This window comes from Mastomys coucha, unplaced genomic scaffold, assembly GCF_008632895.1.
Source record: "Mastomys coucha isolate ucsf_1 unplaced genomic scaffold, UCSF_Mcou_1 pScaffold5, whole genome shotgun sequence".
NCBI lineage: Eukaryota > Metazoa > Chordata > Mammalia > Rodentia > Muridae > Mastomys > Mastomys coucha.
The window spans coordinates 72,343,255-72,360,103 of NW_022196911.1; the positions used below are offsets into that span (position 1 = coordinate 72,343,255).

General features: G+C 46.8%; 1 protein-coding gene across 1 annotated transcript in view; it reads left to right on the forward strand.

Annotated features, from left to right (window-relative positions):
* Positions 1-11,799, forward strand: part of Trarg1 (trafficking regulator of GLUT4 (SLC2A4) 1) — a 19,288-nt gene extending 7,489 nt beyond the window's left edge. The window contains exons 2-3 of the mRNA XM_031353995.1: positions 6,537-6,669; positions 9,299-11,799. Coding sequence (XP_031209855.1) covers positions 6,537-6,669; positions 9,299-9,309 — 144 coding nt within the window. The 3' untranslated portion in view covers positions 9,310-11,799. The remainder of the gene's footprint in view (positions 1-6,536; positions 6,670-9,298) is intronic.
* Positions 11,800-16,849: the final 5,050 nt, after the last annotated feature.

Genomic DNA, 16,849 nt, shown 5'->3' on the forward strand with positions numbered 1-16,849 from the left:
CCTTGTCTCAAAGAATCAGTAAATATTATCTAAAATGGCCAAAGTAGAAGCAGTCATGTCACGGGGCTCTTGGGAGGATTAAGTGAGCGACTGCACCTACATAAAATCTTGTATGTAAGAGACATTTAGTAGATGGGAGTGGCCACTATTTTTACTGATAGTAAATGAATTTAGGACAGAAGAAAGGACTAAACCCATGTGAATGGATAATTCTGATTGATACCAGTTTGGAAATAACCAGGTCCCACATCTAATTACTGTCTCTAGGGGTGGCATCCCCATCTGCAGTTGTGGTGATGGGCACAGGGCAGCCTTTTCTTTGTGGGTTATTCCTATAACAAATACTTCACAGTGCCCCACAGTGACTTTCAACCTTTCTTTGGCTTCCTCTGCCCCAAGACAGGATCTCATGCATCCCAGCCTGGATTTGTAAACTCTATGTAACCTGAGGATGACCTTGTGCGTGCGTGTGTGTGTGTGTGTGTGTGTGTGTGTGTGTGTGTGTGTGTGTATCTCTGTGATTGTGAGATGGGCTTGCTATGTAGTCTTGCTTGGTCTGGAACTTGCTACCTGACCAAACTGTCTTGAACTCACAGCTATCTGCCTCCCTGACTCCCCAGTGCTTAGACTTGAAGGTGTGCACCAACATGCCCAGCTAGACCTTGAACTCTTGATTCTCCTGCCTCCTCCTCACAGGTGCTGGGATTAGAGGCAGGCACGTATTTGAGGCATGCCTGCCTTATATGGTGCCGAGGATAGAACTCAGAACTCTGAACATGCTAGGTAAAGCACTCTACTGACAGAACTGCATCTCTTTCCCTCCTTACGCATGTTCCATAGTCAGTGTTTTGTAGGGGCAGCACAGTTTTTTCATGCTTAGATTTGTGCATTTATCTACATAGAAGGTAAATGTGCTGAGTTCTAACATGGGGCATATGCTGGTATCTGTCAGGCACAAAGGCACATGTGTAGCTGAGCTTTGGGGACTCGCTCCTCTGTGCATAAGGGACAGACAAATGTGGAGGGGTAATCTTTCTTCCCCACCTCTCTCATTGAGGCAGCCACACTAGTGTCTCTCCATGGTCCTGAATCATTACTGCGTGTGCAGCTGTTCCTCTATGAAGTTGGACTTTGCTGCAAACCCTGTTCCTGCTCCTGTGCCCTGCACATAAGGCTTATGGCTTAGAGTCCTTCAGAAATTACTCAAGACAACGTCAGAATCTCCCTTCTAGCTTCCCTTATGCAGTGTTGGGGACTGAACCTACCGTTCTGCGCATGCTAGGCTAGTGATGGCCACTGAACACGCTTCCTCAAATCTTAAAAAAAAAAAAAAATTTTTTTTTTGAGACAGAGTCAGTCTCTCCAGGTTGTCCAGGCTGGCCTTAAATGTTTGATTCTCCTTCCTTTGAATCCGGGGTTGCTGGGACTACAGGTGTGTCCTACCATGCTCCGCAGCTGTAAAACTGCTAATTTTGAACTTCTTGGAAGTCTCCAAGGCCTTTCAGCTCCTCTTTCTTCTACTGCCCAGTCACTGATGTCAAAGATGCAGTGACCTGGGCTAGCTGTCTAGGTGGCTGGAGGTAGCATGGATTCATGAGTGGGTCTCAAACTTAGACAAACTCACACTGCCCCAGCATCTCAACTTCGCATCTCCATCAACCAAGACAGAGACCCACACAGCACCTCAGACATCGCACAGCATCTCAGACAGTCTCTTTCCTACTCTCCATATGTCCTCTGACTTTACCACTTCTCCAGCTTGGGCTCTTCCCCAGATCCTTACTCATTTCAAGTCTTTGGATCTGCCCCAACCCATCTAGCCTGGTCTACACAGTGAGTTCAGTGCCCGTTGACTCATTCAGCTTGTGTGTGTGGTGCATGTGTGCATGCATATGTGCACATGGAAGCCAGAGGAGGACTCGTGGTGTCTTCCCTTAGTGTTCTCTGATTGACTTGCAACAGAGTCCCTCATGGAACCAAAAGCTCAGTGTTATGTTTGTACAGGCTAGCCCTGAGCTGGGAACCTGCCTCCTCACCTCCTCTCCCAAAGCTGGGATGACAGGCATGCAATTAATAATTTAGAAATTATTATTTTATGTGTACAGGGTTTTGCCTGTATGTCTATCTATTCTTGACATGTATGCATCACCCTCAGAAGCCAGAAGGTCAAATCCCCTGGAACTGTTAGAGAAGGTTCTGAGCTGCCATGAGGGTGCTGGGAATCAAACCTGGGTCCTCTGGAGGAGCAGCCAGTGCTCTTATCACTGATATCACTGAGCCATCTTCCTAGCCTCTGAACGTGTGTGTGTGTGTGTGTGTGTGTATGTGTGTGTGTGTGTCTGTGTGTCTCTCTGTGTGTGTCTGTGTGTCTGTATGTGTGTGTCTGTGTGTCTCTGGGTGTGTGTGTGTGTGTCTGTGTGTCTCTGGGTGTGTGTGTGTGTCTGTGTGTCTCTGTGTGTGTGTGTCTGTGTGTCTCTGTGTGTGTGTGTCTGTGTCTGTGTGTGTGTGTGTGTGTGTGTCTCTGTGTGTGTGTCTGTGTGTCTCTCTGTGTATGTCTGTATGTGTATGTCTGTATGTGTGTGTCTGTATGTGTGTGTCTCTGTGTGTATGTGTGTGTGTGTCTGTGTGTCTGTGTGTCTCTGTGTGTGTGTGTCTGTGTGTCTCTGTGTGTGTATGTGTCTGTGTGTCTCTGTGTGTGTGTTGTCTGCATGGGTATGGGACACAGGTCCGTTTATTGTGTTTTCCCTAGTTACTGTCCACTTTACAATTCTCTTTTCTTAGAGTTAGCAATTTAATTTTTAAACTGTTTTATAAAACTTTAATTACAAAGCTAAATGAACACTTCTTTGTTTTTGTTTCATTTTGATTTTTTGAGAGGGGATTTCTCTGTGTAGCCTTGACTGTTCTGGAACTCACTCTGTAGACCAGGCTGGCCCTGAACTCACAGAGAACCATCTGTCTCTGCTTCCCCAGCACTGGGATTAAAGGTGTGTGCCAACACCACCCAGATCTTTTTATTCTTTAATTGTCATGTTTTTATTCTTTAATTGTCATGTCTTTAATTGTCAAGTTTTGATGTATACATACATATTGCACACACACACACACACACACACACACACACACACACACATGCATGCACATGTTTAAGTTTAAAGCTCTGGCTTTCTTGTTAAAACTCATGCAGAGGCTAGAGAGATGACTCCATGGTCAAAAGCACCTGCTACTTTTCCAGAGGACTTAAATTCAGTTCCCAGCACCCATTCCAGGCAGCTCACAACCACCCTGTAACACCAGCTGCATTGGGTCTGGTGCCCCCTTCTGGCATCCATGGGCACCCACACACATGTGACACACTCTCATGCAGATACATACAGATTAAAAATTCTGAACCTTGTGCTCAGACATGCCAACATGCCTGACCCTGGGCATGGGTGCTGTGGGCCTGGCAAAGCAAGCACTTTATGAGGTGAGTCGTCTCTCCAGCTTTAAAAAAAATGTCATTGTCATAGTGACAAGCCCTCACTATGGTGCTTAGGCAATGCCTTCACTGGTAATCCTCCTGCCTCAGCCTCCTGAGTGCTAGGGTGATGAGCATACACTGCTAAGCCACACGCTCTCTTTCCACCTCCTTTCTGGTCCTCACTAACAGTCAGAGGAACCTTTCAGAAGTGCGTTTCCAACCATTCCACCCTCCTGCCTTTCCTTTACCAGCTTCAGCTGCTTCTTGAACCAAGATCCATATATAATGGATTGGATATATATATGTGTGTATATTTATCCATATATATATATATACACACATATATATTTGTATATATATGTATGTATGTATATGTGTGTGTATATATGTGTGTGTATATATATGTACACACACATGTATACATATATGACTTCTGGAAGTTACTGGAAGACACCAGTAACTAAGAAAGACACTCTTCCTGTCCCATAGCCTCTTATCCCCACTCTGTTAACTCTAGAACCACTGGCTTTTATTTGGCACCTCCTACTTCCCCCAGGCAGGGACTATTAAGCATGTGCAGATATCTCTACCCTGCAGTCACTTGCACACAACACTCTTCTTCCCTTACAGAAGGAATCTATGCAGTCCTTACCCATCCTTCACATCAACACTGCAGCCCCTTGTCCCAGAAGTTCTTGCTTCTCCTCTTTTGTAAGCTCTCATAAGTCGTGTGTGTCTCCTCTTGAACACTTTCTGTGCTTGCAAGTTCATGTGTATGTGTATATGTGTGTGTATGTGTATGCGAGCATTCGCGTGTGTGCATATGTGTGCATGTGTGTGTGTGTGTGTACGTGTGTGTGTGTGTGTGTGTGTGTGATGGAAAAGCAGGCTGTTGGGTTGTAAGACTCCAAACATATAAATAAACTAAGACTGTTTTTCACTGCAGCTTTCTGGGGCCCTGACATGGTGCCTGGGTCTAAGTATCAGTAGACTGAAGTGGTAGAGTAGGGAATGAGATGGAAGAGAACACTGATCATATCCAGAGGGATCTTTAGGAGGCTTTGACACAGCTCAGGTAAAAAGGGGGAACTAGAGCAGACACAGGATGTTAGACAGCAGAGCAGCACATGTGTGTGATGACTCTAAGGATGTGGCTCAGTGGTAAGGCCTTTTTGCTTAGCATGCACAAGGCTCTGGGTTCAACCCCCAGTGTGGTGTTTAAAGTGAGCAAAGACACAAGAAACCAGTTGCGACTTCGGTGGTAGACAGCAGCTTTTGCCAGTAAGTGGGTTCGAGGAGTTGAAGAAAGCAAGGAGCAAGTGGACGCCACTTTGTCCTGGCCATCACTTGGGATGGAATGCGGTTAAAGGATGGGTTAGAATCTGAGAGGCAAAAAGAGGACAAAGCAAGAGTGGAGGGGTGGGGGTTCCCACATCAGGGCAATAGTGCAGAGGTGGGGAGTTCCACATCAGAAGTAGGAAGAGGAGGAGAAGTCATGTCCCTGGCAGCGCCTGCCAGCCTGCTAGGATGATTTTAGGATGATAGGTACCGTCCTAAGAAAGCTGTCTGGTAAAAGTAAGGGCTCAGTTAGTCACTGTCATCACCATCACTACCACCACCACCATCATCACCATCACCACCACCATCACCATCAAAACACTTGATTATATGTCCCTGTTACATATGCTTGAGGCTCTATGAGTTAGGAGATAAAATATATGGCCAGGCCTGGTAGCACAGACCTGGAACTCCAACTACTTGGCAGGCTGAAGTAGAAGGACCAAGAGTTCAACCACTGCCTGGGTTATAGAATGAATTTTGATTGGACCAGGTAATTTAGCAAGACCCTGTACAAAGCTATATTACATATATGTGTATATATTATACACATGTGTATATATTTCTTCTAAGGGCTGAAGGTAAAGCTCAGTAGTAAAAGCCCTGGGTTTTATTCTTAGCACTACAAATCTCCAAAACAAATTAATCTCATGCTTGGACTTGCTGGATCAATAGAAAGAAAAGTAGAAAGGGTTTGAGAGTCAGAGGCTATGAGTCCAGTCTCAGCTCTGACGGCCTGGGACCAGGGCCAGTGTCCTGACTGGCTGAACCTTGATCTTCAAGTACTGAGAAGAAGCTTCCAGTTCGTCTGCGGCCTGGAAGCAGGCACACCCCTCTATGCCTAGGTGGCCTAGAGTTCTGGCCAAGTGCATGGAGCCCAGGATGGATAGAGGGACTCTAAGGTAGGGGCTCTGAAGACATGGAGCCAGCCCTGGCTGTCATATAGCTTTGGGCCGTACTAGAAGGGACCCGGGGTCACACTTGCAAATGTTTGGATACACCTCCCACTAAGGTGGGAGTCAGGGCTTACCGAGGCACCGCCCTGACCTCATGGTTTCCACTGTTCTCCACTCGCATAACCCGCACCCATCTCATCCACCCGCACCCATCCCCATCCACCTGCATCTACCCGCATCCACCTGCTTTCACTAGATTACTGTCTCAGAGGAATGAAGCTCATGGAAAAGTGGGCTGCACATGGGAGCCGATCCATCCCAGCCTGGCTTTCCTCATGGGATCAAAGGTGGGCTGTGTTAAACAAGGTCACAGTCATGGAAGGAACTAGAGAGAGGCCACTGCCTTTGTTTGGTTGTGTGGCAAGGAGGAGGTCACAGAAGAAGGGAATCAGAACAGAGAGAACCACGGGCTTTCTTTCAGTCCCCATGTGGCTTCCATATTGCAATTGGGAGGGGTCTTAAGGGTTTCTGGCCTGTGTGTTTCTGCAAATCAGACTGGACCTGCCCACCCTCTCAGGTCTTGGATTTCCACTATATCACTTGCCCCTGTCACCCTGTCACTACCCTGAGAAGAAGCACCTGGCACTGCTTCGCCCTTTGCCCAGCAGTCCCCCTGGAGAGGGGTCTGCAAGAAGCATAGCCATGTGTCCTGGAGGAGCCTTCTAGACTGTGGGTGGCAGGGAAGGTGTAGGTTGAAGTTCATCAGGACAATGCATGACTTCCATGCCCATGTGACTGATGGACACGCTTTCTGAAGTTTCTCTGCCTTCTCTCTGCAGTCTCGAAGTAGTGTGCAGCAGGGGGACCTGGATGGGGCACGGAGGCTAGGCCGCCTGGCACGGCTGCTCAGCATCACCTTCATCATCCTGGGCATTGTTATCATCATTGTGGCTGTCACTGTCAACTTCACAGGTGAGGCATGGAGGCATGGAACAGAGGGAGTCCCGGAGATGGGGCAATGATGAGGGTGTAGCTGTAGCCTTTCACTTCAGTCAGGACCATTTAGAAGAGGATGGGTTCTCTGACTCATCCGATGACCAAACTTGTGGATCGATAGGAGTGTAGAATGGGTACTGGCCTAGGAATTAGAGGCCACAAATTCCAGTCTCAATTTTGATGGCCTGGGAACTGGGCCAGTGTCCCATTTGGCCAAACCTTGCATTTTCAAGTATAAAGTACAGAGAAGAAGCCGCCATCGTGGAGCGCTTTTGTGGCATCACTCTGGATAATGGATGGGATGGATCCGGATGCTGATGAAGAGGCTCCTTGTCACATAGTCAGGATAGACCAGAAGCAAGCAGCAAGTTTGGAGGAAAGCAGGAAGCAGCACTCCGAGTACCTGAAGGTGGCTTCAGTACAAGTGACGGGGAGCTTGTGTCAGCCGAAAATCTCTTTCAGAGAACACCGTCAGCCATATCTTTTTAAAAATTCATTAACTAATTAATTAATTAATTTGTTTTTTTTTTTTTTTTGTTTTTCGAGACAGGGTTTCTCTGTATAGCTCTGGCTGTCCTGGAACTCACTCTGTAGACCAGGCCAGCTTCGAACTCAGAAATCCACCTGCTTCTGCCTCCCAAGTGCTGGGATTAAAGGCGTGTGCCACCACTGCCGGGCTTCATCCATATCTTTGAGAGTGTGGAAGTTATTCATCTCAGATCTGTGCTGAGCATGAGATGCTCTGGGACATTTCTGCTTATTTTAGAGATCAATCCAAGCCTCGTCTTTAAACATCTTGCTATCCAAAATGTGCTCGATGGTCCTTCTGCAGGGCATCACCTGGGCCTATTTCAGACTCTCAGACCCCCACTGAACCCACTGAATGGAAATCTGTATTTTAGACTCCCCCTTTCTTTGGTGATGAGGAAGTTGAGGCTCCAGGCCTCATTCATGCTAGAGAAGCAACTTCCTACAGTGTAAATTACCAGCCCAGAATCTGAATTCTAATAAGATTTCTAATTCATGTACCAGTGTGGGAAGTGCTGGCCTAGAGCAGGAAGTGCTCAGCGCCTGGGGTCACGGGCAGTCTTGTCTACTCAGGAGAAGCATGTGCGCAGGTTTTTGGTTAGCTTCCCTGGGCTCTGGACCTTGGCTTTCTCCACCAGCGTGGAGTCTGATTGGTGGGTGTGAGTGGCTTGTGAGCGGCAGGAGGCAGCAGCCCGAGGCACTGGGCTCTCTATCACTTGCCATGTCCCCGATTACTTATTCTCTTGCTTCTCACTGTTGCCCAGACAACTTCTGAATTCAATTTGGCAAAGGAAATTTGTAGTTTTCATAAGAGAAATGTCAGGATGGAATGCTCTGGTTTGGTGCGAAGCTGTACCTAGGTACTTGGAAGGGAGTGGCAGGACTCTGTCGCATGCCCTCGGTGTGTTTGGCTTCCTTCCTAGGCAGCATCTCTCCTTAGGATGGCAGGGTGACAACCATCAAGGATATTGGTGTCTTAGGAGAGGCAAGCATGCATAGCAGTTAAGCAGTACTCTTTTTTCTTTTTCTTTTTCTTTTTTTTCTTTTCTTTTTTTTTTTTTTTTTTTTTTTTTTTTTTTTTTTTTTTTTTTTGTTTTTTGAGACAGGGTTTCTCTCTGTAGCCCTGGCTGTCCTGGAACTCATTCTGTTGACCAGGCTGGCCTCAAACTCAGAAATCCACCTGTCTCTGCCTCCCAAGCACTGGGATTAAAGGTGTGTGTTACCACCACCCAGCAAGCAGTACAAGTTTAAGGAGTGATGTACGGGCATTGTGGCACGGGTCTGTAATCCTACCTAGCACTTGGGACGCAGATGCTGAAGGATCAGAAGATTAAGGCCGGTGGGTTTAGGGACAGTCATAGGCCATGTGAGACTCTGCCTAAAGAAAATCAATCACCACTAGGTTGGCTACGGTGGCTCATATCTTTAATTTCAGTATTTGGAAGGCAGAAGCTGGTCACCTGATCTACATGGCAAGCTCCAGGCTAGACAAGGATACTTAGTGAGAGGCTGTCTTTTAAAACAAATACCTCTAACAAAAGTCCCTGAATTGATTTTAATTGGGCCACTTGGTGTCACATGATTAGCCTCTACCCAATCAACAAGGCCACAGTCTTCTCATTGGCGGGAGTTCCTGTATGAAGAGCCCCAAAACAAAGCAATCCCTGACCCTGTACCTCATCCTAGTTACCATTTCTCACCCAGAGACAATTCAGCACAGGCTCAGGGCTCTTTAAATCAGGGACCCAATGACCCAGTGTTCTCAGCGTGGTTTTACCATAACCTTTCTTTTCTTTTTCTTTTTTCTTTCTTTTTTTTCTTTTTTCTTTTCTTTCTTTCTTTCTTTTTTCTTTTTTTTTTTTTTTTTTTTTTTTTTTTTTTTTTTTTTTTTTTTTTTTTTGGTTTTTGGTTTTTCGAGACAGGGTTTCTCTGTATAGCCCCGGCTGTCATGGAGCTCACTCTGTAAACCAGGCTGGCCTCGAACTCAGAAATCCACCTGTCTCTGCCTCCCAAGAGCTGGGATTAAAGGCGTGTGCCACCACTGCCCGGCTTACCATAACCTTTCTTTTCTTTACAGTTCCGAAGTAACTGCGGAGTGTTCTAGCGGAGGCAGATGCCGGCCAGCTGGAGAGCTCCGCACCCACATGTCCCCACACATTACAAAGGACAGGATGGTGGCTGCTGAGTGCCTACCTGTCCCCAGGCTCCAAAAGCACAAACTTGGAGGGAAATCTCTACATCACTCCATTGTCAGCCCACGGCAGACAGGAGGGAAAATCTGGAATGAAGTTGGCCGTGGACTCAATCTCATAGTCACATCTCTTGCCTTTGACCTCAGTTCTCGGGCTTGTTTCTCATCCCCCAACTCCTGGGACTTACACGCAGCATAAGCTGCCAGAATGGGAAGAAAACTAGCCCCACGGCTGAGAAAGAAACACTGGGTGTCTATGAACATGAGCACATCCTGGCTGCTGTCTTTTCTATTTTTCTCGAGGGGGAGTACACAGACTGCTTGCATGCTTTGTGCTGAGCATCCACAGGTGACTCCAGCCAGAGCCCAAGGGGAATCTCTCACTCAGCACAGGCCCTCTATACCCACTGGCAGAGAGGCAAGAGCCACACGGAAATCCTCCATTGATGACTGGATAGGGATAGCATGGCAGACCTGGTGCTCTTGTTGAATGTCACGCTGGAGGCTTCTCTACCAAGGACTCTGGATCCAGCGTATCTTCCAGAACCACAGGATCTGCCTCTTGGTTTCCATCTGAGCTGTAGCCTGTGGGCATCAACCTGGAACCCTTAGAACTTGACTTGTCCCAGGTCAGCCATTGGGGAAAGGGACAGGGTTTGTCTATTCTCTCTTGCCACTGACTCTTTGGAGGTCTGAGATCCCATCTTGGTAACCCACGCCAGTGGCTTGGGAGCCCTAAACAGGGTATTCAGGGGATCCTACCCAGATGGAGTAGATCCTGGCTTCAGACTGTTATCTGAGCTCTAATGGATGCTCTGTGCCTGGTCCTGTGTCCCTGGCCACCCACAGCAACAAAGGCTTTCCCTAGAGGTAGCTTTGAGACTCCTACCGGACTCTCCTGTTTATTCATAGGCTCTGAGGAATTGCTGCCGCGTGTAAGGGAGAGGGCTAGAAAATTCTTAGGAAGGTTTGTTATTTCTTGGTCTGGAGTACAAGGAGTCTCGTAGGAAAGGCTCAGCTGAATGGGCAGGCTGGGGAGTGGGGACCAGGACAGGAGGCAAAGGCCTAGTAGCCATAGCGTCTTGTCTTAGGACCAAGTAGAACACGGGAAAGAAGCTCAACAGAACCCTCTGCCTCATGCTCGTTGCATCTCTATTTCTCCCCTTTTTTTGCCTGGCAGAGGCTGTGCCCACAGGGGGTTCACCTGTTGACCTTGCCTGCTCTGAGTCCCATCTACCCACCATCACTATTCCACCATCACCAACACCTTCAGCTGAGACCTAGCAGAAGGGCTTCCTCTGCTCTGCAGCCAGGGTTATTGAGTTCAATGGGGAAACAGGTCCAGTGCCACATCTACACTGGTTGGAAACTGGAAATTCACTTCCTTTTAGTAAAATTAGGGTCTTGATCCCTCCTCCCCCCGGGCTCCATGCTTGGCTCCCTACCATCTCAGAGATGCTGGGCAGGGCAAGTTAGCACAGAGCACTGGCCTCTGGGAGAGGCTCTGTGGTTTCCAGACAAGGTCAGAGCAGTTGCTGGAAGGGCTGAGGGGTTGGGAGTGTCTCTTAGTGGTTGGTACCCCTAAATCAGGCCCCCATTGAAAAAGTAAACTTGGACTTATGTTCCTAAAGCAAGGACTGGCTGTATACCCTTCATGGGATCTTTGAAACCAAACTAGAGACGTCCTCATTTTCTGTGGGAAGTAAGCATGTGAGCCCAGAATATGTGTGTGACTTGAGAGGTTGGGTCAGGGGAGATGTGCTTTCTAAAGGACAGCTTATCATAGACTCCTGATCCTGAACGGGTGGCCTCCTAAAGGCCCTCCCAGGACAGATACTGTCTAGGGATTGTCATGATGGTTTCTACATCACCAGAGTCCAGGTGTCCCCCTCCTAGTCACAGCTATACACAAGGCCTGCCAATCACACCCTCACACACGCACACTATCACAAAGGGATTCACACTTCAGCCTGAAATAGGCAGAATCTTTACATTAGGGAATGGCTTAGCTAGAACATTCTTCCACCCAGGCAAGAACAACCTGGGAGCCTTCCCATGGTTCCAGGGACACAGCCTAGAGGTCTCCGAGATATTCTCTGGGCAGAGGGGAGCAGAGGGCAGGAGGAGAGAGACATTAGGATGGGAGGAGAGTGAGCAAGAGTTCTCTCAGCCTCCAGGTCCCATTGAAGCTAAGAGGGCCGGGCCTTGCTGTCCCAAGTCTTTTTGGTTCAGCAGCTAGCTGTATGAGCACAGTGGCTGAGCGGAGCAACTCGGCCTCTTTGGCCATCCTGGTGAACAGCAAGAACTGCCCCCTCCCTACCACACGCACCAGTGACTCTGTATTTCTTGGCATGGAAAAAAATAAAGCTGAGCATATATGTTCCCTGTGTGTGTACTCCTGAGGTGAGCATTTCCAAACACGCAAGCAGGGGCCATCTACTCAACCTGCCAATCCCTGGATTTGGCTGAGGTCCTCGGGATCCTGAGGGCATCAGGGCTCCATTTGAAGCATCTCCGTATGCAGCCACCATCCTTTCCGGGCCTCAGTTTTACACACTACAAAGTAGGCTGGTCCCACTTCCTCTGTCTCATGTGTATGTGCATACAAATATGTGTGCATGCTTGCGGAGGCCAGAGGCAAACCTCAAGTGTTGTTCCTCAGGAGCCATCTATTTTGTGTTTTGAAACAGAGTCCCTCACTGGGACCTGGGCTCCTTAGGCCAGGCCAGCTGGCCAGCCAGGCCCAGGGATTCATCTGTTTTCACTTCTCAGCACTGAGATTGCAAGTGTGTGTCACTCTATGTGAATTTTTACTGTGTTGGGGACAGAACTCGGGTTCTCATGCTTGTACGGCAAGCACTTTACCCATTGAGCCATCTCCCAGGACCCCTCTGTCCTTTCTGCTTCATGGACCAAGATCTTGAGCTGGAGAAAAGAAGGGAGGGAACCATCTCCATGGTTCCAGGCAGATCCACAAGGGCAGCCCTGGGGGGCGTTAGTACCACCATCCCTGTACACCTATTGGTAAACTGAGGCTCAGAAAGGTTCTGGGTCTTATCTAAAGTCACACTATCCTTGACACACAGAAGATACTAAGTACATTTTGGTAACATGACCCTCCATCCTCAGGGTCTTTCTTTGCCACACACTTTACTGGCCCAGAAGGAAGAACCCAACAGAAGGAAGGCAGACATGGATGGTTTGGGTGGGGAGGAGAGCTGTTTTCCAGCTGCTGTGAACCACAAGCAGGGGCTGCTTTCCTGAAGTTGGGGGAGGGGGCACTGGGGGAGCACTGGCAGAGTCACCAGGCTAGGCAGCCAATGGACGTGAAAGGCAGTGCTATTGGCACAGGAAGAGGAGGAGGTGGGGAGGGGAAGGAAAGAGGGTCCCAGGATTCAAGGGGCAGCAAAACCAAGGGACTCAGGTCATGGCACTGGGTTCAAATCTCAGCTGGCTACTTACTAGTTTAGCCCCCCTCCCCTGCCTCAGGAAAGCTCCTAAGCTCTCTGACCTCATTTAATCTGAAGTGTGAGCATTCAAGGAAATAACCCATGCCAAGACAAGCACACCACCTTCACAACCAACTCAGATCTACCCATCGCCCAAGATCTGCAGCTGGAGTGCACACGGGACAGGACCCATAGGCATAGCCCAGCTTCCCCCCCCCCCATGCCTTAGGAGGAGTGCCCCCACACACCTGTTCTTGGGGACCCTGCTCCCTCCTGCTGCAGAAAAAAAGTAAGTGCCTGTTCTACCTGCTCTATACACATGTGGGAGAGTTGACATACAACATCCCTAAGGGTAGGTCTAGTTAGCACAGTCCTGTAATCCCAGATACCTGGGAAGCTAAGGCTGGAGGGTTGAAAGTTCAAGAGCAACCTTGATCGTTGAGTGAGCTCAAGGCCACTCACTACCTTAGTGAGACCCCCCAACTCAAAATAAAAAGTAAGACTGAAGTTTCAATCTAGTGGTAGAGCATTTGCCTAGCACATGTGATGCCTTGGGTTCAATCCCCAGTCCTACAACCCCCTGACCTCCCCATCACGTACCCTGTCTTTAAGTACCCCAGTTCTATCCCATTTCTTGGTTCCTACCTCCTATGGGATAGGTGGGTAGCCCATGGTTAGGTAGTCGCTCTCCTTCTGTCTGATCACGTCTATCTGGTGTCACATTCAGTTGCCATCCATGTAACCAGCACCCTCCTATGTGCAAACATGAGTGAGAGAAGTTGGGCCCTGAAAGAGGTTAGATATTCAAGAGGATTGCGGGGGCGGGGGGGGCAGGGTGTCTCAGATTAGAAGGAAGTCCCAAGATCTGCTTAGAAGGGGAAGGCAGTGTGGCTTCCTTCAGGGACCCCTTCCTCCTCTCTCCCTTCACAAACTTGTACTAAAGACTCACTGTGTGACAGACAGGTCCTGTACTGGACCCTAGAGACACAAAGGAAAAAGGACAGGCTTCCTGGATCACGTGATCTTTATCTAAAGGAAAGCTGTAGGTAGGAAGGGATGGGTTTATTGTGGAGCTGGGGAGCTGCCTTTCTGATGGACTGGTCCAGTAAGTTCAAGGCCATAGGTGTAGGGCAGCAGTTTAGAGACCTGTCGCATGAGGTCAGCTGAAGCCATCAGAAGAGTGGGCCCAGCAGAGATTTCCCTGGTATCTGGGAGGACAGGCAGCCCTCTTAATGTCTTGCCAAGAATTTCACAGTGAGCTCCGTTCTTCTTGACACTGGCTATTTGTGTGAGATGCCATGAGTCCTGGGGGGGTAAGGGGTGGATCAGGCTCTAAATGTCTGTGTAAGAAGACATCATGATTCAGTTCCTAGATGGTTGTGGCCTGGTTGTTACAGTTTTCATGTTTGCTGTTTGTCTTTGTAGTTCTAATGATGGTGCCCATGTAAGTGCCTGTTCACTCTAGCGTTGTGGTGGCACCACTCCGGTGGCAGGTCTTCTTACTGTGGACCATCAGTCAAGTAGGGTGAGGCTACCACGGTCTTTATACAGGGCACCAGCATGGTCTTAACCCTCCTAACACCCCTGGGAGGGTTCATCTGTTCTCCTGAGATGAAACAGTACTCAGAGACTCACAATTAGATAGGGAGAATCGATGGAGAAACAGGCAGTCCTTGGAAAAGTAAGGGAGGCCGTAGAGATGGCTCTGGGCTTAAGAGTGCTGGCTGCTCTTCCAAAGGACCCGGGTTTCCCAGCGCCCATGGCAACAGCTCACAACTGTCTATAATTCCAGTTTCAAGGGATTAAACACCCTCTTCTGACTTCCATGGGCACCAAACATGGACATATTTTCCCTATACACATGTATGAAAAATATTCATAAACCTAAAATAAAGTAAAAACTTGTGGACTGTTGGTTTGTTTTGTTTTTGAGGCAGGGTCTCACTATGTAGCTCTGCTGGCTGTCGTGGAACTCACATTGTGACCAGGCTGGCTTGAATTTACAGGTCTACCTGATTCTACTTCCAGAGTGCTGGGATTAAAGGAGTATCACCACTCCAGGCTAAGTTTTTTCCTTTTCTCTTCTTTTCTTTTTTGTTTTTTCTCTCTTTCTTTCTTCCTTTCTTTCTCTTTCTTTCTTTCTTTTTAATTGATATAAGTTTTATTGTATTATGATGAGAAAAGATACATAATTTCAGCTTATTTGAATTTGTTAACATTTAAAAACATATTTTAGGCCGGGCAGTGGTGGCACACGCCTTTAATCCCAGCACTTGGGAGGCAGAGACAGGCAAATTTCTGAGTTCGAGGCCAGCCAGGTCTACAGTGTGAGTTCCAGGACAGCTAGGGCTACACAAAGAAGCCCTGTCTCGAAAAAACCAAAACTAAACCAAACCAAAACAAAACCAAAAAACAAAAACATATTTTAAGTAAATAGAATTACATCACATTCTTCCTTCCTTTTTGTACCCCAACTCCTCCCAGAGACCCCCCTTCAATACCTGCAATATCTTTTGTTTTTTTATTTTGTCATATTCTTTAAAATTTATAAAATATTGTAACAATAAAATGAGTAGTATAAAAGTTGTTTGATATAAAACAATCAATTGAACAGTCTTATGTAGATACTTGTCTGCAGCAATACTGAAAACACATACTTTTTTCTCAATATAAATTTTAAATATCTCCAAACATATTAGCTGTATATTTTAAAATGATACATCACTATTAGTTTTTTTTAAATGAGCATAAATAGATAAAACTTTTTTTTTTTTTTTTTTTTTTTTTTTTTTTTTTTTTTTTTTTTTTTTTTTTTTTTTTTTTTGGTTTTTCAAGACAGGGTTTCTCTGTGTAGTCCCGGATCGTCCTGGTACTCACTCTCTAGACCAGGCTGGCCTCAGAAATCTGCCTGTCCCTGCCTCCCAAGTGCTGGGATTAAAGGTGTGCGCCACCACTGACCAGTGATAAAGTCTTTTTGTTTGTTTGTTTGTTTTGTTTTTAGTAGAGCTTAAAATCTTAGCCCTTACTGTGGTACAAGCCCAAAATGAGAACAATTTCTAGACATTGGAGTTCATTGTAATAAGGCTGTACTTCAATGACCTTCACATCACCAAAGGATTTTACCTCCCTAGTAGCTAAGTTAAGAGTTGACAATTCTGCTACACCAAGGAATGAATTGTAGGCATGATTTTTGGATACAGATTTCCTGCCATGGTCAAAGCTATTTGACTGGAGTGTTTGTCTTCATTCTCAACCCACAGAGAACAAGTTAAATTCATTTAATAAATGGTGTGTGTGTTAAGATGGTCTATCCGTGAAGTCATTCACCAACTGTTTCAGTGAACAATGGTTCTGCTTGGAGGGTGGCACAGACATTAGGTGAGGGTAAGAATTTGGTTCATTGGCTAAGATGATTTTGAAAAGCATTCATCTCAGAGAAAGAGTAATTTATAAAATTTCTCTTCTTCAAACTTGATACAATAGTTACAAACATCAAGCAAAGTATTCAGTCTCACTCTTTGTTGTTCTCTTACAAGCCACCTCCCAAGTTAATTCTTTACATTTCTTTTGGCTGTATAAATAATTTTGAAATATGTAAGCTGTTCTGAAACCATAGTATAGTGTAAAAACATCAAATAAACAATCCTACTAATAGAGAGGCTGAGATAGGAGAAGCATGGTTTCAAGACCATTATGTGCTACCCAGCAAGACACTGTCAGGTACAAACAAACAGAAAGTGTATACGGATTGTACAATATTGGACCTATTTCTCCAAATACCAAATTAGAGGGACCACCAGATGTTAGCCAACAAATTTCCAATTCCTCACACTTTTAAATTTGAATCAATTAAGATATGTTGGTAATATTAATTTTTATATTAAGAAATGTTAAGAAAAAATAGCCAGGTGGTGGTGGCACACGCCTTTAATCCCAGCACTTGAAAGGCAGAGGCAGGCGGATTTCTGAGTTCGAGGCCAGCCTGGTC